The following is a 26,870-nucleotide window of genomic DNA, read 5'->3' on the forward strand; positions in this document are numbered from 1 at the left end:
CTTAAACTTTTTTTAAGTTAAAAAAAGAACTTATTTCTTGATTACAAAATTTATGTCACTGTTAATTTTTTTTAATTACAAAGAAAATAAAATTACTTACAACTCCTCTACACAGATGCTCAACAGTGACATTTTGGTTAAGTATCCTACTTTTTTTCCTGTGTATATTTGTGATAATAATATATTATAGAAATGAGATCATACTGATAACACAATCTCACAACTTACTCATTCAACTTATTACATATCTTTTTGTACCGAAATCCTTGCACACTGTCCCAGAAATAGGTTGGGTTTATAGTGTGTGTGTGTGACAAAAACCCATTTTTAATAAGCTCAGAAAAAAGTTCTGACATTTTAAGGGTAAATCTTGGGGGAGTAGATTTTTTTTTTTTGCATTCTTTTTTATTGAAGTATAGTCAGTTTACAACTGACTATGTAGTTGTGTCAATTTCTGGTGTAGAGCCTAATGTTTCAGTCATATATATGGGATATTCTTATTTATGTGTAGATGCAAGCCTTTAAAGAATGAACTGCCTGTTTTGGGAAATGCAAATTATCTGTTGATTCCTCCAGTGTGGACTGAGGAAGGAAGGCTACCATAGCCAAGATCTTAGATACTACCCTAAAAAGAATGAAATGCCCATCATTTTCTATAAAGAAATCATACTGGACAAAGGAGGCAAGACTATAATGACAGAGAAAAGACAGTCTCGTCAGTAAGTGGTTGGAGGAAAACCGGACAGCCACATGTAAAAAGATGGAATTAGAACATTCTTTAACACCATATACAAAAATAAACTTGGGGGGAGGTACAGCTCAGTGGTAGAGCACGTGCTTAGCATGCACGAGGTCCTGGGTTCAATCTCAGTACCTCCATAAAGTAAATAAATAATAAAGAAAGAAACTTAATTACCCACCCCCAACAACAACAACAACAAAAAACTCAAAATGGATTAAAGATCTAAACGTAAGACTGATACTCTAAAACTCCTAGAAGAAAATATAGGCAGGACACTCTTTAACATAAATCGTAGCAATATTTTTTTGGATCTGTCTCCTAGAGTAATGGAAATAAAAGCAAAAATGAACAAATATTACCTAATTAAACTTAAAAGCTTTTGCACAGCTAAGGATACCACAACAAGACAAAAAGACAACCTACGGAATGGGAAAAAGTACTTGCAAATGATGTGACTGACAAGGGACTAATTTCCAAAACATACACATAGATTTTACAGCTCAATATCAAAAACCAAACAGCCCAATTGAAAAATGGGCAGAAGACCTAAACAGACATTTCCCCAAAGAAGACATACAAATGGCCAATAGGCACATGAAAAAATGCTTAATATCGCTAATTATCAGAGAAATGCAAATCAAAACTACAATGAGGTATCACCTCATGCCAGTCAGAATGGCCATCATTCAAAAGTCCACAAACGATAAATGCTGGAGAGGCTGTGGAGAAAAGGGAACCTTCCTACACTGTTGGTAAGAATGTAAATTGGTGCAGCCACTGTAGAAAATAGTATGGAGGTTCCTTAAAAAACTAAAAGTAGAGTTACCATATGGTTCAGTAACACCACTCCTGGGCAGATATCTGGAAAAGACAAAAACTCTAATTCAAAAAGATACATGCACCCCAGTGTTCATAGGAGCATTATTTACAATAGCCAAGACATGGAAGCAACCTAAATGTCCATCAACAGATGACTGGATAAAGAAGATGTGGTATATTTATACAATGGAATACTACTCAGCCATAAAAAGAGTAAAATAATGCCATTTGCAGCAACATGGATGGACCTAGAGATTATCATATTGAGTGAAGTTAAGTCAGACAGAGAAAGTCAAATATCATATGATATCACTTATATGTGGAATCTTAAAAAATGACACAAATGAACTTATTTACAGAACAGACTCGCATAGAAAACGAACTTATCAAAGGGGAGAGAGGGGAGAGATAAATTAAGAATTTGGGATTAACAAATACATACTACTATATATAAAATAGATAAACAACAAAGACCTATTGTATAGTTATTAGAATAACCTATAATGGAAAAGAATCTAAAAAGAATATAAATATATATGTATGTATAACTGAATCTTACTCTGCTGTACACCAAAAACTAACACTGTAAGTTAACTAAACTTCGATTAAAAATTTTTTTAAAAAAAGAAGTCATATTGGACTGATAATCAGGAGACGTAAAGGTTACTGACCTAGCTTCACCCTCAACCACCTGTGTGGCCTTGGGTAAGTCAGTGATAGTTTATTATTTCCCCTGTCATTCATGGGTTCATGGATGTATACACGGAACATGTCTGGTGGTCCCAGCTAAGCTTCCCCAAACCCCACCAAAAAGGTTTACTGAGTGTAGCCTATATATGGAAATGCACACCAATCCTAAGTGTATAGCTTGATGAATTTTGACAAGGCGAACACAACCATGTCATTAGCACTCAATAAGACACGGAATGTACTGGTATAAACATTTTAAAGGACATTTTACACACGGTGGTGCTGCCTTGCAGACTGTATGAACTGTGATTTGAATTCTCACGATTTTGTCGGGCACCCCCCAGCCCGTCCTCAGACATTTCCAGGGTGGTCTCATGCTGGCCCCAGGAAGACTGCAGACCTCTGCCGAGACGGGCCCTGGCCCTGGCCCTGGCCCCCGCCCAGCCTTGCTCCTCGCTGCTGCACGACACGCTGCCTTGGACCCAGACAGCTGCTGCTCACCTTCACTTGGGACTATCCCCACGGCCCCAAATCCACACTCCTTCCAACCAAATCACCCGCCTGGCGCCGCCTTCCTCCGCCCAGTTCGCCCACATTGAGCTCTGTCTTCCCAGCATTTGTATCGTCCTCAAAGCCAGCATTTCGTGTTTTAAGAGGTAATCGTTCTCTAACTCAAGTTTACTGATTCTGACTCCGGGGTCTCCCTGCAAACTCACGTTTTATTCCCCCTTTTTACTGCCAGGAGCCAGTGAAACATATATTCTCCTTCAACCCACACTGACCAGAGAAGTGGCCAGTGACCCGCAGCTGTCAGGCCCCTTGCGCGGCCTGGGGGGCTCTGGCTGCACTGGCTGCTGGGGCTGGTTCCCCCGGAGACGGGCACTGGCTCAAAGGATCACACAGTGTGTAACCTTTTGGGTGACTTACTAGGGTCGCTGAATTATTCTAAGTCATTGTATCAACGTGTGGGCATCAGCTGAAGCAGCTGCAGTTTTGTCCCGTAGATGGTCCTATATTCGGGATTTTGTAGACTGTGTCCCTGAGGCCTCATGTGAAAGAGTCCGAATGTCCCCTCCGTTTCCTATACACTGGTGTATCTACTTGCCATCCGAGGGGGCTCGTGAGATTTAGGTTTGATATTTTTATCAAGGAAACTTAAAGGTGGTGATGAAGTTAAAAATTAGGTAGCCAATAGTGGTAGAGCACGTGCTTAGCACGCATGAGGTCCTGGGTTCAGTCCCCAGTACCACCATTTAAAAACAAAAAAGCTTAATTACCTTCCTACCAAAATTTTTTTTAAAAATTAGCTAGCTGAGTTAATTTATTAAGTTATTTTATTAATATTATGATTAATTATAGTATATATCATTTATTGTATCACATTAACACTAATATGATTATATTATATACCATTTATTATATATTTATATTAATTAATATGGCTAATTAATATTATACTATTAATATTATGAGGCATTTATTATTTTTTGTAAAAGTCATCTAGGCATATAGAAAGTCCAATTAGAGTTTTTCATTTTTTTAATGAGATCATCAGTGTTATTATAAAATAAAATTGCAGTCAACATTACAGAAGCTTGATGTTTACCAGCCCATACAGTCTTACCGTGGGATACTGCTATTTCAATCAGGGTTTGGGATACTCGATACCTTGGTTGCAAACGACTGATCTGAAATTCCTCTCCCCACTTCAGACATGGGAAAGTGCCGGCTCCGGACTGAACCGTGTCTTCCCCAAGTCCATACTCCCAGTGTGGCTGCATCCAGAGGGCTTTGAGGAGGCAATTTAGGTTAAATGAGGTCACAAAGGTAGGGCCCAACCCAACAGGATTAGTGGCTCATAAGAAGAGAGATGGCTCACTTGCTCTATCTCTGTGAGCACGTGTGGAGGAGAGGACACATGAGGACACAAGGAGGAGGTGGCCGTCTGCAAACCAGGACGCGAGCACTCATCAGAAACTGACCCTGCTGCCACCCTGAACCTTGGACTTCTAGCTTCCAGAAATGTCAGAAAATCAGCTTCTGTTTTTCAAGCTACTCAGCCACATGGTATTTTGCATGGCAGCCTGAGCTGACTAACAGTGCCAAAATTAAAAAAAAAACCCAAAAACCTATGGAACTGAATTGTTATCTATAAACATCCCAAATTTTCACGTTGAAAACTCGTGAATACAGGGTACATTAACAACACCATGTGGCCCAGATCCTTCTGGCTTATGCCCTCTAGGGAGTGGATCTTAAATTAACCGAGCTTGGCAGAACCTGTCCTTTTTTTTTTTTAAACCATTAACACCTTGGCAGTGGGAGGAACGGACTGCAACGCTGCCAGGCCTTTTCAGGGATAGATATTAAGTGCAGATGAATGCTGTGAGATTCCACATGTCAGCACTGAGAAGCTCATTCAAGTATTTATATTACGCTTGGCCAGAGAGGGCCATGAAAGATTGATGAGTCCTGGAAAAGAAAGACATTGTACAGACTCAGTCTGGATTCTGTGCTGTGGGAGTCCTAGGACTCTGTGGGACTGATGCGGAAAGTCCATCCAAATCCCATGAATCTGGGCAACAAAACTACCCACAGAAAATATTTAATCTACAGAAGAAAAGGCTTAGAAAATACCAGGTAGACATATATTTATATATTATTAGGAATATTATTGAAAAACTTTACGTCAGGCATGGATTCTAAGTATTTTCTATACATTACCCCACTTCAATAGTAAAATGAACCCCAAAAGGTAGGGATTACTATCTTAATCTATAAGTAAGAAAGAAAAACTATACAATGTTACCCGGTTGGCCTGACAGCAAATCAGTACTTAATATTAGAATGTTATCATCTATAATGCGGCCTTACTGGAAATGCAGTCATCACTGAATTCAACCTGTAGGAAAGAGCGATTTTCCCAAGGTTAATTTTTTATCAGAAGCCCTAGTGGTGACTGCTTGAAGGTCTGTGGTCCTCGGTATTCTGGTTCTAACCAGTAGACTGTTATCCACGGCATGGGCACAGTATGGTCACGAGATATGTAACCCCATGGTGAGCCACGACACAGGGACCTAGAAACAACCAGTATGCTTTGAACCAAGACATTCTAGTTGGAAAATAAAAAAACTGAAAGCTCATCTGAAGGGTTGAATCAAAATACAAGGGAGAGAAACAATTCTGACTTTGAGGAGGTGACCTTACATTTCTACTGCTATGTGATTTTTTAAAAGTTAACATATGTTGTTCACAGCCATAAATGTGGGGCCTCGGTCAGCTGAGAGCAGGTAGGCATGGTACATCACCTGTTCATGACCGCATTCTCCTAATTTCTTTTTTTTTTAATGGAAGTATTGGGGATTGAACCCAGGACCTCGTGCATGCTAAGCACATGCTCTACCACTGAGCTATACGGCCACCCCCACCCATTTGCCTATCTTCTGCAACTACCTGCTATTCCCATTTATATTACTAAACTGTTTAGCTTCACACCGTATCTAGATAAATGTCTGTTTTGACTTACAAAACTCACAGTTGTCAGGGGGAGGACCAGGGTCTTTAAGGCGTAGAGTTCAAGCATCCAGCTGAGGCTGGAAGCCTAGTTCCAGAGTCTCGACTGCAGGCTGCCCAGTCCACGCTTCAGGACGAGAGGTCCCCACACTCCGAGCCAGCAGATGCTTACCCAGATGCCAGCAGGGACCAGGCTTCTTTCATGTCTGTGTATTCAGCGTGTGGTACAGCGTGTTTAACGACCAGACCTGTTAATCGGCATGCTCCGACACGGAGATTCAGTAACTACAAATCCAGGTAGTTGTAGATTCATCCTTCCCCACCCTGTCCAAAAGGACACCATGAGAGACCTTGCTGAAATCCTGATCATAACAAATACACTGTGTGTACGAGGCTGAAAATGATGTTGAGAAATTGAGACTGCTTTGCTCTTTAGGGTCTTTGCGCCCCAATGGCGGCTCCTCAGTGATCAGTACTTTCTCTTCTAAGAGCTCACTGATCATCCCTTTAGTATTTCACTTGGATTGGTTCGTGACCCCGTCACAGTCCCTGACTCACAGTTTTCCAGAAAATAATAATAAAGTTTATTGCATTATGTGCAAATGCACTTGCTTCGTTATGACCTAAGTGTTCTGTGTGTGTGTGTGTGTGTGAGTGTGTGTATGCTTGCTCTATTTAATCCTCACAACAATTTTATAAGGTAGGTACCAGGGATATTTGTTTTTTTCTTCTCTAGCGTCCACTTCCATCTTCTTTTGACAACAGCTCCCAATTTCTCTTTCATGATAGTTTTCCTTCATTGTCAGCTTAAGAGAGCAGAGTGGGCCAGATGCCAGGGCTCTGAGCAATCTCGAACTCCGTTTCAGCTCCATGAACCGCAGCGGGTGGCTTCCCGCCTTCCTTCTGGCGGGGTGGTGCTGAGCAGATTTTATGCTCCGGATCAGTTTTCACTCCCACGTTGATGTACATCGTTTTAGAATTAAGTCACATTAACTGAGGCAAGCAGAGTACGTATCTGTTCTCAGCAAAGAGTTCTTTCCCCTGAGTTCTCAAAATAACTGTGAGTGCCTCTTTGATGACCAGGGTTTAAGATCTTTAAGTAAGTCGTTGAGGGGCACCCAGGTCTTTCTTCCCAGACCACGGAGCTGGAGGACCAGGGTTCAAGTCTTCCACTTGCCACTTGCTAGCTCTGACTCTGCAAGTCACACAACTCCCGAGTGTCTTTATCTTCCAAATGAGTTCTTTTTTTAATTAAAAAAAATTTAAAGGTCTATTTATTTAATGGAGGTACTGGGGATTGAACCGAGGACCCCGCGCGTGCTAAGGATGCGCTCTACCACTAAGCTATACCTTTCCTCCTCCAAATGAGTTCTTTGTGTTTGTGAATTCACGTCTTGTGTGGATGTTCCCAATGGCTCCTCAGCCTCCACTCCAGGGAGGTTTAGGGGCACTGGCTCCCTCACCTCTAACACTGGGGGTGGGTGCTGATTGTGCTAAAGTCAAATGGTACCCCCTTGGCCAGGGGGGTTGCTACAGGGGTGGATATGTGAGTTGTCAGCCTAGTTCCAAAATGAAGCCCAGGACATATTCCCATGATGGGGAGAGGAAAGACCCTTTTCTTTCTTCCTTGATGTAAATGAAGGAGCAGGTGATCCCCGTCATTACATCAGTCATTTCACTATGGTTTTACCAGCAGACCCGGCCTCAGGATAACACTGGTCTCATGAAGGCAGAGTAGAGAATGGGGAAGAAATGGGGCTTTGGTGATCTCAGTAGACAGCTGGGTGTCACCTCCTGCCTGAAGCCTCCAGCCTCTGCACTCTGCACTAACAGACTATCTGTTTAGCCAGCTTCAATAAGGATTTCTATTCCTTCAGCTAAAAGTGTCCAAGAGAGAAGACAGCATAAGCCTCTTTTATGCCAAAGTCTCAATTCCTGTTAGCTCTTTGACTCAATCTTAAATTGGTTAAAATCTCAAGCCTGTATCAGCATATTTTCAGGCCGACACCTGGGCCGCTGAACGCCACTCAAAGAAGTAACAGCTCTGTAGACCAGCGAGAGTACACAATTGCTCTCTGACATCTGCTGGCTGTCCTGATGCCCGGAATCCCTTCGAGGAGTTCTTCGTGACTGCTTTTTTCTCAGGAGCTATGTCAAACCTTTATCATTCTCAAGTTTTTTACTCTCTGTTTTTTTTCTCCCTTAGTCTCAGTGATGAATCTGACCCCCATGTCACAGGGAAACCAAGGACTGACAGTTAAGATTTTTCAGTCGTTTATCTATAGTCACCTAATGCTTCAAAAGGTAGGAGCTTCAGAAAACAGAGATCTGTCATCTCACAGTTTCTGTAGGCTGGGAAGGTGGGAGTGGTGTGGCTGGGTGGTCCTGCTTCGGGGCCTCTCAGGTTGCTGTCAGGCTGGGGCTGCCATCATCTGAAGGCATGACTGGGGCTGGGCCTTGTCCTGGGTGCTGAGTGTCCACCCCACACGGCAGCTGGTGCCCCCTCCGTGTGACTCATCTGAGGGATGAGAGCAGGGAGGACCCTGTGTTGCCCCCAGTCAGGCACCATCACTTCCGCCACATTCTACTCCTTGGAAACAGGTCACTGGATCCCGCTCGTGCACAAGGGGTGGGGGGCAGGCTCCCCCGTTCGGAGGGAAGGGCGCTGAAGGATCTGTGGTCCTACTTTAAAACCACAATTCTCAGTTCTCATCTCACTTGAAAGCTTTTCACCAGTGGAACCGCCTGACCTCTTGCATCCTCTTCTCAGCTGCAAGCCCGCCCTTCCCTCGGGCCCTGGGTCTCGTCTCATTCCTTCCTGCCTTCTCCCAATCTGTCATTTTTTCCTTCTTTCACTTTTAATCTCTCACCCTTTATTGGCTTCCTCATCTCACATTATTAACACACTTGGGTCTCTTTTTTTTTTATTTAAAAACGTCATTTATTCATAAATATGTCTTTGTCAGGTGTGACTTTCCAGCCTGCCGTGGCCATACTTGCCCATGTCGATCAGGCTCTGCACACTTAGGTCTCTTATCTTAAAAAAAAAAAATCCTCCATCAATATGCATCCACCTTTAGGTTTTTTCCCTTCCCTTTATGGTTAATAGTTTTTTTTTAATTTATTTTTTATTTTTGTTGTTTTTTTTGGAGGGGTAGGAAATCAGACTTATTAATTATTATTATTTTAATGGAGGTCCTGAGGATTGAACCCAAGACCTTGTGCACGCTAAGCACTCGCTCGACCACTGAGCTATGCCCTCCCCCCTCATCCTGCTGTTTCTAACAAGCAGCACTCCTGATGACTCTGGTGTGGGGGGTAAGGGATTGCGCTCTGAAGCCACGGCTGGAAGCCATCTTCACTTCCTCATCTCTCCATTCCCTCCTTGAGCAGCTGCCGCCTGACTGGCCTCTCCATGGGAGCATCTTCCCCGAGCTCTTTGGTGACCTTCTCCATCTGGTGGTCCGACCCAGGCAACACTTTCATTCTTCTCTGACTTGACTTCTCTGGGGCATCTGATGCTGCTGACCGAGCCCTCGCTCCAGGGGTGGCAATCTCCACGCATTTTCCTTAACTGTCTCCGGTTGCTCCTCAGTTCTCTTTGCATCTGTGGTCTTGTCAGTTTGCGGAGTAGTTTTACCCAATTCCAGGGCTGCATCTCCTACTCATACGTTGGCCACCCCTACGTCTGTGTCTCTTGTCCAGATCTCACTCTTGAACTGAAGACTGGATGGCCTCAGCTTCCTAGCGCGTTCTCGACTTTCCAGGTGGCTCCTTTGTGGTCTCCCCTTCTGGTTATTTCATGTCTTTCTAGCCTCCACGTTTGCCAACATCCAGTCTTGGAACCACCGGCCTTGTCATTTTACCCTGTCTCCCCAGGAAACCTCCTCTTCAAAGCCTCTGAAGCTGGATGACTAGTCCCTAATTTTCATTTCCAGTCAAACCGACTTTCCAAGTTCTAGATCCAAATGTCAAACTGCCTACAACTACACTACTTTCTAGATGTTTTCACGAATTTCTAAAATTTGATGTGTGAAATTTTTTATCTTCCCCCTTCTTCCTCCAGACACCCCAATTTCAGTGGTGGCACAACTCTCCGCCAAGCTGCCCAAACAAAATGCGTGCAAATCATTATCCTTGACACCTTCCTCACTCTTTGGGTCTAATCTAGTGTCAGGTCCCATCTACAGTACTTACAAAAATCTCAAATCTGCCTACTTCTTTACATCTCCCGACCCCGCTCCAAACCATCATCGCCTCCTATCTGGGTTACTGCAACAGCCTCCTAATTAGTTCCCTCTATGTGTATCCTTTTTTGGGGGGTGGGGATGGGGAATTAGGTTTATTTATTTTAATTTTTTTTTTAAAGGGAGGCACTGGAGATTGAACCCAGGACCTCGTGCATGCTAAGCACACGCTCTACCACTAAGCTGTACCCTCCCCCCCGACTTGCATTCTTGTCCACACAAGAGTGACCTCAAAATACAGAGAACGTCACTTCCTACTTGCTTTGGGTACAACAGAAAATGCTTACCATAGGCTCCTGCTAGACTGTGTTACTCCCCAGCGCTCTCCCCTCTGCATCGCAGCCACAGACGACCTTCTCTCAGTTACACGAAATTCACTGTTACGGACTGAATGTTTGTGTGCTTCCAAAATTCTCATGTCAAAGCCCTAACCCTCAATGTGACTGTACTGGGAGACAGGGTCTTTAGGAAGTGCAAAGGTTGGAGGAGATCCTAAGGATGGGCCCTGACCCGCCATGGTTGGTGCCCTTATTAAGAGGAGGAAGAAGCACCACAGCCCTGCCTCTCTGCTCACATGCTTGTACGCACACCCAGCGAGGGTTGCACGAACACACAGCAAGAAGACAGCCCTTCTGCAAACCAGGAAGAGAGTCCTTGCCAGAAACCAACCAAGCAGGCACCTTGATCTTGGGCTTCTCGCCTCTAGGGCTGTGAGAAGATACGTTTCTGTCGTGTGAGCCAAGTCTGTGGTATCGTGTCATGGCAGCCCAGGCAGCCCGGGACATGCCCCGATTCCTTCCTCCTCTAGCGTAAATTCTTCCTGGAGTACTACTTCTTTCTTGTGTAATTTCTTCTTACTCATTCTTCAGGCTTTAGCTTAAATATCACTTCCTCAGAGAGACTTTCCCTTGTTCCCTGATCTGCACTGTTGTCCCCTATTATAGTCTCTCCTTTTTTCTTCAAAAAGTTGGGTCTCTTTGTGTGATTCTGTCCTCGAATGCACTGGGGTCAGTGTGAGCCCCGAGGATGGTGAGATGGAACCCCTATTCTCGCTGGGTGGACAGACATGAGTTATAATGTGCTGTATGTAATGTTTCCGAGGGAACATTGGGGGCAGAGGTGATGATGGTTAAAAGTTTAAATTAAAAAAAGAACGTCATGCTTTAATGATCGTGCAAACTGAAACTGTGTTTAAGACTTTAAAGTCATTCCTAAAAAATTTTTTTAAATTGAAAAAAAAATAATAAAGTCATTCCCAGAGTCATCAAATTCAGAGACAGAAAGTAGGGTGGTGGGGGCTGGGGGCTGGGGGCCGGGGGCTGGGGACGGGGAGTGAGTGTTGAAGGGGGACAGAGCTTCAGTTTGGGAAGATGAGAAAGTTCTGGAGCTGAATGGGGGTGATGGCTGCACAACAACGTGAATGTACTTAATGCCACCGACCTGCACACCTACACATGGTTAACGTGGTACATTTCACGTGCTGGGTGCTCCACCACGATGAAAGGAGGTGATTTAGTCAGTCAGAACCAATCTTTATGTCAGTACTCACGAGGGTGCGATGTCCAGGTGGTTGATGCTGAATCCGGAGGAGCAAAAGCCTCCCAGGGTTGTCGATATGGTCAGGAACGCGACGGCCAAGGAATAGTCACAGCCTATAAATCCAGCGGCTACCAGGAATACCGCGGGGCCAATCATCCCTGGAGTTACCAAGTTATTAAAAAAAAAAAAAAAAAGAAGCCCCGGCATTAATATCTGCTTGTACTACTTTATTTAATACAGTACAAATCTGAGAGATTTGATATTACTGCCACCTACCGGAGGAACACTGTACTGCCTAGAAGATGCAATTTAAATCACGTTTCATGAAACAAAACTTGCTGGAAAACATGCAGGATTAAAGCAATTATCATAAAAGTAAAAGGAAAATCTCATTATACAATGTTATTAAGTCTATATAGGTGACTGGGACTCAGCTAAAGTTCTACAATGTTGAAGAAAGAGCAAGAGGATGACAGGAAAATACAGTTCTGGAGAGAAGTAAAGGTTGACACAGAATGTGTGATTCAAAATTCACATAATCCAAGAAGAGAAACCAAAGACAGAACTATTGTCGCATAAAGTGAGGAAAACACTCCAGCTGGGTTTTGACACCTGAAGACGATTCGTGTACTTTACTACAGGCAGTGGAGCATAAAATACAACACAGGAAAGGACTCGGTGAGCGCGGGCTGCCGGTTCTCCTCTGTGATGAGGGAAATGTATTTGCATAGACGGCAACAGAGGAACTCGTTTTAACATTTCAATCACGTTTAAATAGCCACACACGGCTTAGTGGCTGCAGTACTGGATAGGGCAGGTCCACAGAAAGCCGAAAAAGAGAAAACCGAATGAAATCCAAAGGGATTTATTTCACTTGCAGACGTGGAAAAATTTCTTTTGCGGGTCAAGGACAGGAAGCAGGGGGCAGAACAGCACATTCTAGGGGACGGTGCTCAGAAGGAGTCTGCAGAATTACACCAAACGGGGCCCTTTCACAATGCGATGACTGAAACACAGCTGCCAGCGACTTAGAGGGTCCCTATTTACTTGAATAACTGTCCTCAATAGTTTTAAAATTTACTTTTCTGAAATCAGAGTCTGAAACACACGACTGTTAAGGCTCCTTGGAGTTCTTTGATTGATAGCTCCCCACTTGATATAACGATGTTAGTATATAATTTTGATTCAAATTTAAAATGTATTCACTTAGAAAAGGGATGGAGACTTCAAAATCTTATTTTCATTGCAAACTTAGAGCTGAAAACAAAGTGATCTATAAAATTCTGGGGAAGACACTCAGCAAAGCAAGCCATTTGTTATAGTTACAAGAGTATGGGAGAGATAATAGGATATTATCAATCTTTTTTTGTTTTTTGGGGTTTTATTTTGGTGGGGGAAGAAATTCAGTTTATTTATTATTGTTATTACATATTTTTAATGGAGATACCAAATATTATGTAAATCTCAATCCTCAAAAATGCATCGTTCGAAAAGAACCAGATGTATGTACAGAAATGCTCTACATGCATTAAAACATACTGTTTCAATATGGGAACCAAAAAATGACTAATATTATCATTTTAATTTTGCCTTGCATTGTAAACACAGTATATCATTGTAAACCAAAGCAAAACCGTATTCCCCTTCACCTACCTATAAGGGTAAAAAGTCTCCGAACACACAGAGTTGAAAAATTCCACTTTGCCCGTAAGTTGTCGGCGGCTTGGCCAGACAGGATCATACATAACCAACAGCCGAAATAAGGGACTGCAGATAAAACCCCATTCTGGAAGGAATAAGATGATTCAAGGTTAACTAAGGAGGGGGGAAACACCAAACAACACACACACACACACACACACACACACACACACACACACACGTTTGAAAGCAAAAGAAATATACAGCAAAATTCTGCTTTTATGTAACTATAGTCAATAAGTCAGGTTTTTAGAAGGATGATGGGATTCAGTTCAACGTGGTCCCAGAGAGCCTGTCTCAGAGGGAACCAGAGCTGTGCTCAAGCGAATCCTGAATGTTACTTTGGGACCTGGGCTGTGGCTTCAGTGAGAGAAGACATCTTCCTATCAGCCTATGGATTCTCCCCATTGAGCAGTTTTCACTGATATATTTACAAAAATTTTTTTATTATAAAATAAAAGCCAGATACTGAAAGCCACACAAGTCAAGTGTAGAACTTTATGAACTATTCTAAGGTGAGCACCATGGAGGTCAGGTGCCCGGGACACTAGCTCATGCTTGAGCAGAGGACCGAGGTGGCCAGGTGACAGGTGGCCAGGTGACAGGGGGAGGTGAGGTGACAGGGAGAGCTCTACTTTTTCTCTTTTCCTGTGAGTTACCACCTAAACAAAATGAAAACGCTAGGAGATAGGAAACAGAATTAATCATGGAAATGTGTTACCGGCTTTGTAGGAAATGATTTGACAGCTATTTAGGAAATCACAAATTCTATAAAATGAAGAAAATATACACAGAAAAAAGAGAAATGCTTTCTATTCATAGCTTTCCTCCACACAAACCTGAAGTGCCAAGACCAAGCGGCCCAGATCTGATAAAAACAAATGATTTTATAGTCTGAGAGAGATGGTGTGCCTGCTAGAGGTTTACAAATACAAAAAAAGGTAGAAGGACATTTTACCAGTGGTATTCAAATCTGGTAATAATTCGACCTAAGCATCACGGATGGTACAGAGCAGCAAAATTTGTCAATATTTTAAATGTTCTCCTTCTGTGGCTGAAGATTTTTGTTTCCCTCTGGTATTAAGCTGAGTAATGTCCCTTTTAAATTTTATTCCACTTCTAATTCTGCATAGTGAGGTCACATCTATCATAATTTGTGGCAAAATCCTAGACACGAATCAACTGCAGCAAACAGGGAAGCGAATTTTCTGATCTTGGCCTCGTTCCCTGGTCGGGTAAGCACGGTAATCCATCAGAGGTACTGAATTTTTCCACTTAGAGTTCTAATGGTTAAAAACTCTGCCAACAACCTGAAACTACTAAAATCTTCAACATTTATACATCCGTGGGCAGCTTCCACAGTTGTTAAGCATTCTGTTCATGGTTATGGTTCATCGTCTTCATTTATTCAAAAAAGTCATTCAAAAATGTAAATATCCAAAACAGGATAACAGATACCACTGAGCTGTAAGAAATAGGGACAGTAGGGAAATAACTAGGAAAAAAGAAACGTGAACAGTACCTTGTAGCAACCTATAATGAAAAAGAATCTGAAAAGGAATATATGTACGGATATGTATTATGCTGTACACCAGAAACTGACACAACGTTGTAAACTAATAAAAAAGAATGCAAAAAAAAAAAAAGTGAAGGTAACCAATGAAACTAAGCTTATATAAAAAAGCAAGACTGTAACAAAGGATCAAGAGCTCTAAAACTTTTAATTAATGAGATTACAATTTTAAATACAGTGCTTCTCAAAGCAAACTTTATTTTGAACAAAGGTCATTTCTTGAATGTAATATATTGATTTTCAAGAAAAAAAATCCATTAAAAAAGAAGCTGCTATACAAGAAGATTATTTTCAAACTCTATTCACATTTCTTTTAATTTTGATTCAGAAAGAAAATGCCTTTTTGTGTATGAAAATGCAAGATAAAAGATTTTAGTTTAGGGGGGAGGGTATAGCTCAGTGATAGAGTGTTTGCTTAGCATGCATGAGGTCTTGGGTTCAATCCCCAGTATCTCTACTTAATAAATACATACATGAACCTAATTACCTCCTCCCAACTCTGCAAGAAAAGAAAAAAAAAAGCTTCATATTTAACTTTTTAAAAAATTTTTGCATTCTTTTTTATTGAAGTATAGTCCATTTACAATGTTGTGTCAATTTCTGGTGTACAGCATAGTGATTCAGTCATACATATATGTATTCTTTTTCAAATTCTTTTCCATTATAGGTTATTATAAGATATTGAATATAGTTCCCTGTGCTATACAGTAGGAACTTGTTTATCTATTTTATATGTAATAGTATCTGCAAATCTCGAACTCCCAATTTATCCCTTCCCACCCACTTCTCCCCCTTGGTAACCATAAGTTTGTTTTCTATATCTGAGTCTTTCATGTTTGACTTTTTGAGGGAACTGCCAACTATTTTCCACAGTGGCTGCACCATTTTTCGTTCCCAACAGCAATATATGAGAGTTCCATTTCTTCTACATCCTCACCTACACCTGGTTTTTTTTCTTTTTTTCTTTTTTTACGAGGGGGAGGTAATTGGGTTCATTTAGTTATATTTAGAGGAGGTACTGGGTATTGAACCCAGGACCTCGTGCATGCTAAGCATGCACTCTTAACGCTTGAGCTATACCCTCCCTCCCCCTTTTTTTATTCTAACAGATGTGAAGTGGTATCTCATTATGGTTCTGACTCACATTTCCCTGATGAGTAATGATGTTGAGCATCTTTACATGGGCTTTTGATCATTTGAGTATCTTCAGATGTCTATTCAAATCCTTTGCCCATTTAAAATATTGGGTTATTTATCTTTTCATTATTGAGTTGTATAAATTCTTTCTATATTCTGAATACGAGACCCTTATCAAACACAGGATTTGCAAATACTTTCTCCCATTCAGTAGGTTTTCAGTCTTGATAGTGTTTCTTGAGGCACAGAAGTTTTCCATTTCGATGAGGTCCAATCTATTTTTTTCTTTGGTCCCTGGTGCCTTTGGTGTCACATGTAAGAAACTGTTGCCTAGTCCAGGGTCCCAAAGATGTACAGCTTCTAAGAGTTTTTATCATTTTAGCTCTTACATTTAGGTCTTGATTTATCCTTCAGTTTGAAAGCAAAAACACTACCGGTTTTTCTTACAAACTCTGCCGCTTTCTCTTTAAAGCTTTTCTTCCATCTCTTTAAAGACAAAATCCATCAACAGAGATAACAGGAACTGTCTCAGTTGGATGAGTTCAAAAGGAACTGGCAGGTTCAGGAAGGCCCTTCGTACCCAGTTTTACAAGCACAGCTCTGCCAACGCCTGGATCACGCTGCAGAGCAACCTCTGATCAAGCACGTTGCGCCTCCCTCTCGGCCGCCAGCAGAATCCCGCTGCCGTCCCTTTAGGAAGGGACTAGGGTGCCACCTGCATTTATCATCTAAGATCCTGACCAGTGACTGGGGATGGGCAAGACCTTTATGGTTAAAGGTGTTACCAGCCAAGACACCCCGAATCAAGACTTGACACACACTGAGGAAAAGAACGAGCCAGGCCCAAAAGAGCAGATTTAGAGATACTAGAATTTAGTGTATCAGAACAGAACGGAGGTTGCAAAGTAACCGAGTTTCACACAGATAAAAAACAAATTCTGTGTAGTTTTGGTGAGAAGAAGATGCTTAATTTTCCTTACCTCTTGAATATTGAACCTTAGGACCTCCTTCATGTAAGTAGGCAATAATGTCAATAAAGTATAAAAAGTCCAGTTGTAAGAAAAATGTGCAACCACAATAGCCCACAGTGGCAGTGACTTTAGCACGGGGATCCACGGCACTGACTTCTGAGACGAGAGCTGGAAAAAAAAAAGGTGTAATTAAGATAAGCTCCAGCCATGTTGATGCTGTGTTCAAATCTGTACCTTATCAGCTGAAATTCCACCTAGAACACATTACCAACCTTGATGAGTAAATGACAGTTTTAAACAACTCTTTTGAAATATTAAACAGCAAGAGAGAGTCCATGGGGGAGCGTATACTCTAGTGGTAGAGTGCCCGCCTAGCATGCACAAGGTCCTGGGTTCAATCCCCAGCACCTCCACTAAAAAAAAAAATGAAAACTTAATTACCTCCTCCTCCAAAATAAAAAATAAAATGGAGAGTCCATGATTCAGATGAGAAGAAAAAACAGACATGACATCTCAGAGCTATCATGTCAAACAAAATATGCCTTCTGAAGGTCAGAGGACACTGCAGTGTTAATTTCTCCACCTCAAAAAATAGAGAACAGTTTAATAATCAAGTTCAGAGGCTGACATAAGAGGGCAAAGGAAAGAGACGGGAAGTCCTATTAGGATTCATCCTTCACTCTCCAATCTTTATTCAACTACAATGACTTACAGGAACTGTGGAACAGCAGGGTCTTTCTGCCGGCACCCAGAGTGTCTCCAAGGCAGGGTGTCGGCACCCCAGGGGTGTGCAAGAGAATCCACAGTGGTGTGGAAAGGCGGAACAGAGCTTCTGGCTATACTTGCTTTTATTCATTTTTTAAAAAAATTTTTTACTGAAGTGTAGTTGACTTAGAATGTTAGTTTCAGGAGTTACAGCAAAGTGATTCAGTTATACATATACATACAGATAAATATTTTCTTTTCAGATTCTTTTCCATTATATGTTATGACAAGAAATTGGATATACAGTTCCCAGTGCTGTACAGTAGGTTACACTCACTTTAATTTTAAAAAAAGAAATTAAGCTGAATCAGTATTTCACACACAGGTCAGCCCTGGAGTGTGCACAGTCACGAACTGTAGGATCTCCCCGACTCCAGGGGGCTAGTGGCACCTCACCTGCTGGCCTGCCCTCAGTGCAGGGCGACAGCATATTCCACTTCACACCTGCCTGCCAGGATGAATGTATGGGTTTGATTAGCCAGTTGGGTTTTTTTTTTTAATTAAAAAAATGTTTGGGGTGGAGGAGGTAATTAGGCTTGCTTGCTTATTTATTTATTTATTTATTTACTTTTATTCAGATTTTTTAATGGAGGTACTGGGGATTGAACCCAGGACCTCGGGCATGCTCAGCATGCACTCTTACCACCTGAGCTATCCTCTCCCCCTTATCATTACTCATTTTTAAGTGATAAAAGGTTTTTCCCAGTAAAATTCAAAACTTCTATGTACTCTGTTTATTTCATCTTATTCACCTTCCAAAAAGTCTATTTTTATATAAGCTTTAGGATGTACACAGGTACAGTAGTACATGTGGATAACCACAGTAAATCTGCACATATTCGGACGGGCACCCCTCTTCCCTTCCTCCCGCACAGCCCCAGGCCGTGCTGACGCAGGATTAAGGAAAACTGGAGCCCGCCGGTCTGGGCATCAGACCCATGCGTCTCCTACACACTGAGGCTCTGCGGTGTCTTCCTCAAAAGCTGGAGCATCTATGTTTCTCCCTCCAGGGTTCACCGTTATTTCAAAAAGGGGAAGAACCAGCATTCACCTCCTTGTCGCCTTTTTTCCAGGGACTTTTGATCTGACTTGGTAGTGAAGGAGCAGGAGACTAATGAAACGGCTCCCCTGATGCTAAGCTGTCTGCTGATGCATTCTGGTCTAAAACTCTAGCAGCTGTTTTCTTCTTTTCTCTGACAAACCTCCATTTCCTCTTTGCTTATTCAGCCGCTTTTGTGCTCAACAGCCCCCAACCTTTCCATCACGCTCTCCACTCCCTATACGTTCTTTGCCCAGAACAGCTCATCCTTTAACCCAGAAGCTATGCTCCAGGAAGGTGCTCACCGGCTGACAGCCTCAGAGAATGAACAGACCCTCCGGAGTTTCTCTGTGACACCAGGTGGATTCATCAAGATTAAGAAGAATACAGCACCCCCACCCCCAGAAAATGCCCTGATTGTCGTGACCTTTCTGTTCTGTCCAGTTTTTCTATAAAACCTCAGGACCCCAATGCCAAGACGGAGTCACAGTCTCTAAGGTATTATTAGCCTGTGTGACTCCCCTTTGCCTGGCAAAGCAATAAAGCTGTTCTTTTCTGATTCTCCCAAAACTCTGCCTCTGAGCCTCAATTTGGCCACTGGGGTACAGAGGCTGGTTTTTCGACAACAGTAGCTATGCCCCTAGGTTCTCCACTATCTATCAAAGAGGCAGGGGGTGCGGGGGGAGAGAAGGAGGGGCAACATATATTCTTCTACAGCAGTGGTGGCCTCACTCTACCCTGGACCAAGAGAAACAAAGCCACAGCCATAGTTTGGTGCAGCCACTATAGAACACAGTGTGGAGATTCCTCAAAAAACTAAAAACAGAATTACCATATGACCCAGCCATCCCACTCCCGGGCATATAACCAGAGGGAACTCTAATTCGAAAAGATACATGCAACTCAATGTTCACAGCAGCACTATTTACAATAACCAAGACATGGAAGCAGCCTAAATGTCCATCCACAGATGACTGCATAAGGAAGTTGTGGTATATTTATACAATGGAATACTACTCAGCCATAAAAAAGAATGAAATAATGCCATTTGCAGTAACATAGATGGACCTAGAGATTATCATATTAAGTGAAGTAAGTCAGACAGAGAAAGACAAATACTGAATAACTTATATGTGGAATCAAAAAGAGCTGAACTCAGGCTAAGAGAGTAGAACAGAACGATGGTTGCCAGGGGCTGGAGGGTGGGGAACAAACTCCCAGCTATAAGATGAATAAGTTATAGGGATCTACTGTACAGCACAGTGACTGTACTTAACAATACTCTATTACTTACTTGAATGCTGCTAAGAGAGTAGACAGTAAATGTTCTCACACACACAAAAAATGGTAACTATGTGAGGGGACGGAGGTGCTAAGTAACCCTACTGTGGTCATCATTTTGTAATATGTGAGTGTATCAAATCATCACCATTGTACACCTTAAACTTACACAGTGTAATGTATCAGTTATATCTCAGTAAAGCTGGGGGTGGGTGTTGGAAAGAACAGCCTGACAGTCAGCAGGTTCTCTAGCTATTTATCGAGTATGCGGCCCACGGAGTCAGAGGATTGGAAGGAAGAACGTGATATGTACATGTTAGTGTTCACTTGTAAACTGGGCACAAAGCAACAGTTCTCTTTTCTCCTAATGAGGATTGTGAGATCAATTTATAGTATTGCCACATTATAAGTTATATTTTATTTTATTTTTTAAAATGTCAGTTCAACTGTTATTTTATTTTATTTTTTGTGGGGAGGTAATTAAGTTTGCTTGTTTGTTTCTTTGTTTGTTTCTTTCTTTTTTAACAGAGGTACTGGGGATGGAACCCAGGACCTCGTGCATGCTAGGCATGGGCTCAACCACTGAGCGATACCCTCCCCCATAAGTTATATTTTAGGGAGGAAAGTCTTCATTTGTAAAAACATTCACGTTAAAGATGAATTTTCAAATATTACTAGGAGAAACTATCCAATTATCTGGCAGACATTAAAAAAAATCCTTCCAGGTTTTAAGGTAGCACTGTCTAACAGAACCTTCTAACAGATGACGGAAATGTTCTGCATTCCCCAATTAAGCAATATGACTAGTGTGACCAAGGAACTGAATTTTTAATTAAATTAGTTACAATTAAAATTTATGGGCACAAGGGCTAGTGGCTACCATAAAGGACAACAAACGTTTACGGTAAGACCTTAATAAAGAACAAACTAGCTTTTTCTGATGTTCTAGAAACAGAAGTTACCCTCTTGCTATTGTTTCTAAAACATTATGTCTGAGGTGACTTGTCAATCAAGCAATTTCCACCCTCTCTATGAATTCATTATACCTATATGTTGGCAAAACACACTATAAAAGTTCTTATCCGAGCCCTATATTCTTCTAAAATGCACTGCTGATAAACGAAAATACACTGGGAAGGAACTTTTTTAATTGCTCAGATATTCTTTGCCCAGCTAACATTTTGAAAGCAAATTTTCTTTAGATATCTGAACAAGGCAATTTTTGAAGGAACAATGAATGAGGTCTTGAATCTTATATGGAGGATGAATCATTAAATTAGTAATAATAGCTCAACCAGCTTTTTTTTTTTTCATACAAGTTGAAGCAGAAAAGGATAAAACAAAAATTTATTTCTTGTCAATTGTGCAAAATCTTCTAGACTATATGAAGGCTAGTCTTGAATGAAGGTCATTTCAACAAATATTTGAGTTATCTTCCATGTATAAATTCACAAAAAAAGACTCCCTGTCAAATGTAAGCAACAGGAATTTGGATAATGGACAGATATGGGGACACACTAAGCTACCTTTCTACAGAATCTGGATACACTGAAAGATTTCATAATTTCATAAAAATAATGGTAAAAATGAAGTAATGGAAGAAGCAAGCTACTGACCATCAATGTTGAGAAAAATGTGAGAAAACATATTAAATTTTTTCTTAAATTGAAGTATGGTTGACTTGCAATATTATATTAGTTTAGGTGTACAATATAGTAACTCAGTATTTTTACAGATTATGCAAAGTTATTATAAAATACTGACTATATTTCCCCTGTGCTCTACACAACCTACATCCTTGTAATTTATTTAGTTTACATCTAGCACTTTGTACCTCTTAATCCCCTTCACCTGTTTTCCCCACCTCCACCCCTTCTCTACTGGTAACTACTAGTTTGTTCTCTGTATCTCTGAATCTGTTTCTATTTTAATAGTGGTTTGTTTGTTTTATTTTTTAGAGTCCACATATAGATACAGTATTTGTCTTTCTCTGACTTATTTCACTAAGCACAATACCCTACAAATCCATCCATGTTGTCACAAATGACAAAATTTCATTCTTTTTTATGGGTGCGTAGTATTCCAGGTACATCAAATTCTTTTTATTTGTTCCTTGGGGGAAAAGGTGGGTGATCTATTTGGTTAACATCACAGAGAACAATGAGATCTCCAAGTAGCTTTCTTTATTATATTCATCAGTGATTTCTCCTAAGCTTTGGCCAGTCTTTGGCAATGACCAAGGGATGCCATATTTCTTAAAGTTCAACAGCATGTAGAGACATTGGTAGCCAAATGTAAAAACTGAAATGTGGGGGGAGGGTATAGCTCAGTGGTAGATCGCATGCCTAGCATGTACAAGATCCTGGGTTCAATCTCCGGTACCTCCATTAAAAATAAATATATGAACAAATAAATAAACCTAATCCCCCCCCGCAAAAACCCCCACTTCAATGTGTATAAGTAAATGTTTAATTACTGCCTGGTTTACTATATATGAAAATTAATACTATCAATTATAATAACTTAATGGGCAAGAAAAGTTTTACATGAAGTATTTTTTGTTCCTAAACCAATACAGTGACTCTGAAGCCATTAAAATGCTAAAGAAAAGACTATATACATTTAAATTTTTCCTCATGTTCTTATGGTCTTCTGTTAATCCCCACAAAAAGCAAGCATTTTGTTTCCATGGCTTGAGAATTTACTATATTAAATTAGGACAGACTTTTATTTCTGACTTGCCATTGTGCTCAATTAAGTGAAATACATTTTGCTTTAGTAAGCATAAATTTTTTTCTAAAGATCTACTCTAGAGGAGCAAACGGGTGTACATCATATTATTATATACCAGTAAATGTGCTGTCATTCTTGTTAAATCATGCTCATTTAACATACAGATAAAAATACACTAGTTTTCTAAAAACAAACATTTAATTATTTATTTTATATTTATTTTGTATTTATTATTTATTTATTTTAAAAAAACTTTTGGGGAAGGGGAGATAATTAGGTTTATTTACTTATTATTAGGTTTTGGTTTTTTTTAAATGGATATACTGGGGACTGAACCCAGGACCTCATGCATGCTAAGCACACACTCTACCATTGAGCTATACCCACCCCACTAAAAACTAACATTTAGAATGCAGCTATGATTCCTTTTTAAACAGCACTTTTTATTTTCTACTAATTAAGAAGAAAGACAAGGAAGACTCACTTGATAATCATTACTCTAGAAGGTTTAAAATGACTTAGAAAAGTAATTTTCCATATATTTAATCTAGAAAGTATTAGAATCTCTCAGACAAAACAAACCAATACTTTGTACATTTATTTAATTTGCCTGCTCTACTTTGCCTAAAGTATGCATAACATAAATATCTATTTTAAAATTGGTATCTTAATTCTGAAGAAAAAAAGATTCTGAAATTATTTTTAAAATGTGCCAAAGTCCATACCTGATTTTTCAATGATGAAAGAATGTACTCCTGTTCATAGGGGGAGATTGTCTTGTGAGTTTCTGGTGTATCAGTAACTAACCAGATCCATAAAATAAACCAAATGATTCCAACAATACCTTAAAATAGAAAAGTAACAGTTAAATACAATTCGAATACACCAACAGCAATTTTTACACCTTGGAAAAATAATGTAATTATAAACTCATTGTAATTGGTTTCAGATTAGTTTTCTTTTCTTTTTTTTAGCTTAGTTTTCAAGTTCCTCTCATAATTCAATGAAATAGTTACTATATGTACTATTTTCTAAAAATTTTGAAGAGAACAAGCTTTTTAAAAATTGCAGTAGACTTGACATACATTATATCAGTTTCAGGTATACAACATGATTCTGCATTTATACACACTGCAAAATGCTCACTACAATATGTCAAGTACCACCTGTCAGTGTTCAAAATTACAAAATCTGTTTTTGTAATGAGAACTTTAATGATTTGCTCTCTTGGCAACCTTCAAGTATGCACTACGGTATTATTAACTATAGTCACCTGCTGTACCTTACATTGTTACAGAGAAGAACAAATTTTACTCCATGCTAGATTTGTTCCTTTAGCTCTAACCCTCTGCTCTGTTTCCAGTGCCTAGTCATGCTGGTTCTGCACCTTTGGTAAAACAATGTTGCCTAGAGCCTGAAATAGATGATTCTCATGAAATAGATAGCTCATTCTCAAGGCTCTGACCTTGAAGGGTATAACACTTTTCCATTCATATAGACATAAAAAATTGCACAGCAGAAAATATCATGTGTCTCACTGGAGGTTTATAGAACATCCTGACCTGACCCAAGTGGACAGCTGCAAGAACAAAGGATTCAGACATCAAGAAGTTTTGCAACAATCAACACACCCACCCTCCCCTTTTTAGTATAAGAGCCTTGAATTGATTTGGGGAAGACGGTTCTCCAGGACATTAGTCCCCCATCTTCTCTGTCTGCTTTCTGAATAAAGTCGTTATTCCTTGCCCCAATACCTTGTCTCCCAATTTACTGGCCTGTTGTGTGGCAAGCAGAGTGAGTTTAGACTTGGTAACAACATCCCAGGACTTATTTTATAATTGGAAGTTTGCACCTGAAGAGGTACAACTCTGCCTATCAGGGCCTACCAGACAAATCTTCTTAAAAAAAAAACAAATTTCTACAATCTATTATTTCCACAGGTCTTTGCTTTTGTTTGTTGATTTGTTTTTTGTTTTTTTGACTGCAGACACATTCCCTGCATAAATGTTTATGTGGTAATCTAACTTAATTAAATATGTGTATCATCCTGCTGTTGAGACTGAGAAATAAAAGCCCTGGGACTAAAACAAACACAAAAGATTGAAATTTCCAAGTGAGAGTATCCTACTTTGCTTGAGAAATATCTTCAAAATACACATCTTTATAATAAACATAGTAATCTCTGATAGCAAGCATGGCATTAAGTCCTGGATTCAGCAGCAGCTCCTACTGAACAAACACTCCAATGTTAACATCAGGTCACAACTCAGCTTGATCATTTTATCCACATAAACTTGAAAAATAGGTTATCCGTATGTGTTTGAGAGCTCTGTGGTTTAGGAGATGGTGACTGCAGTGAATTGGAGTACATGTTTTTAACCAATTTTAGAACACAATTACATTTTGGATCTGTTGCATTATGTCGTAGGTTATACATTTCTGAATAAACTTACCAAAAAAGTAGAAGACGTACGTCCAATTCATATAGAAGCAGATTATACCAGAAAGAGGAAGAGAAACTACTGTCCCAAGCTGTGCTCCTGGAACAAGGACAAAGAGTTTGTAAACTCTGGGGAGAAATGAACAAAGATGGGGCGAGTCGACTGCCTGTAGACGATGGTAACAGACAAGGGGGAAAGAAGGAGCAGGTTAAATCCTACAGGAGCTGAATGAGCCACAAATGTCAACGAACACCCCGCTCTCTTAGGGGATCATTTACTGGAAAACCCACAATAAGTAAAACACATACATTGATGTGTAGTCTCATTAGTTACAACTATGTAGCTACTGATGAATTAGAAGGTGTCCATCAATAGAAGATCTATTACAACATGAGCTAGTCAATGCCACATTACCAGCACATGGGTTAGAAAGCCAGGTGTTTGGGAACAGGCTCAAAGAGGGTCTCTAAACATAACGTGGTTGCAGCATTCCCCGATGAAAATAAGAATGAAGCTAATCTGCCCCCAATATATTATAGACAATTGTTTCAGATAAATAAATAATAAAATACGTTTTTTAATATTATCTTTTTTTAAAATTAATGGAGGTACTGGGGATTGAACCCGGGACCTTGTGCATACTAAGCACACACTCTACCACCGAGCTGTACCTCCCCCTCAATAAATAATAAAATGCATTTTAATCACCAAATATAAGACATCTTAGTTAAAGCACAGTGGGAGCTAAAATAATCAGACATTGTTTCTGCTCTCAAGTTTTAGTCTTATATAGGAGATAAATACAAATAAATAGTTATTACATGTTAGAAAGTGTTGGATGTCACAGAGCAATGTTCAAGTTCAAATACAGGGCAGATGACCTCTGACCTCCAGAGGTCAGGAAAAGATGCAGGAGCAGCTGGAGACTTTGCAAAGACAAAACAAGGAGGTAAGAAAGAAAACAGAGGCAGGTGCGATGGGGAGCAAAGTGATGGATGGAGGGAAACAGAAAGTGGGTCTGGGAACTTCAAGTATGTGAAGGAAAGAAACAGAAGATAAAGGCTGGGAAGGCTTGAAGTTATTGAAGATCTGCTCAGTGCCAGGCACTCTGTCCAGCGACCAGGAGGCTGAAACGGAGTGGTCAAGATGGGAAAAGATCCCGACCCCCAGTCTGAGCTTAGACTTTACTCAATAGGCAAAGGGGAACCACGGGTAACTCCTGCTCTTGAACATCTTGTAAGATTTTTTACGTCCATCTCCACACACCTGCAAGAATCATCTTAAAATGTACATGGGAACATGTCTCTCTCTTGATTGAAAACCTCTGGTGTCTTCCCACCGTATTTTTGGAAAAAAAAGAAAAGACTCTACATCCCTCCCTGTGGCCTGTCAGCCCTGGTCCTTGTCTATTTCTCTAACCCTGAGCCCTTGTGATTTCCTGCCTGAGAGCCCTTGGTCGTGCCATTCTTTTTTTTTTTTTTCAAAGAGCTTAATGTTTTATTTATTTGTTGTATTATTTAATTATTTTATTGGGGGGGTAATTAGGTTTATTCATTTTTAGAGGAGGCACTGGGGATTGAACCCAGGACCTCATGCATGCTAAGCATTTGCTCTACCACTTGAGCTATACCCTCCCCTGGACATTCCATTTTGACTGGCTCTTCTTGCTCTTCGCATGA

At 40.5% G+C, this 26,870-nt stretch overlaps 1 protein-coding gene across 3 annotated transcripts in view; it reads right to left on the reverse strand.

The window, feature by feature from the left end:
• SLC17A5 (solute carrier family 17 member 5) overlaps window positions 1-26,870 on the reverse strand; it is a 51,773-nt gene that overhangs the window by 6,334 nt on the left and 18,569 nt on the right. Inside the window, exons 5-10 of one of the 3 annotated variants that reach the window (XR_012500374.1) lie at window positions 25,204-25,290; window positions 23,476-23,594; window positions 16,942-17,100; window positions 13,204-13,336; window positions 11,561-11,708; window positions 5,778-6,088 (exon numbers count right to left, since the gene is read on the reverse strand). Coding sequence is in view for 2 of the 3 variants with exons in the window: in XM_074346358.1 (XP_074202459.1) it covers window positions 1,569-1,603; window positions 11,561-11,708; window positions 13,204-13,336; window positions 16,942-17,100; window positions 23,476-23,594; window positions 25,204-25,290 (681 nt within the window). In the remaining variant the exon portion in view is untranslated. Of the gene's footprint in view, window positions 1-1,568; window positions 1,604-5,777; window positions 6,089-11,560; window positions 11,709-13,203; window positions 13,337-16,941; window positions 17,101-23,475; window positions 23,595-25,203; window positions 25,291-26,870 lie in introns of all 3 variants that reach the window. The other 2 variants (XM_074346358.1, XM_010949769.3) reach the window with 2 other exon arrangements.

This window comes from Camelus bactrianus, chromosome 18 (genome assembly GCF_048773025.1).
Source record: "Camelus bactrianus isolate YW-2024 breed Bactrian camel chromosome 18, ASM4877302v1, whole genome shotgun sequence".
NCBI lineage: Eukaryota > Metazoa > Chordata > Mammalia > Artiodactyla > Camelidae > Camelus > Camelus bactrianus.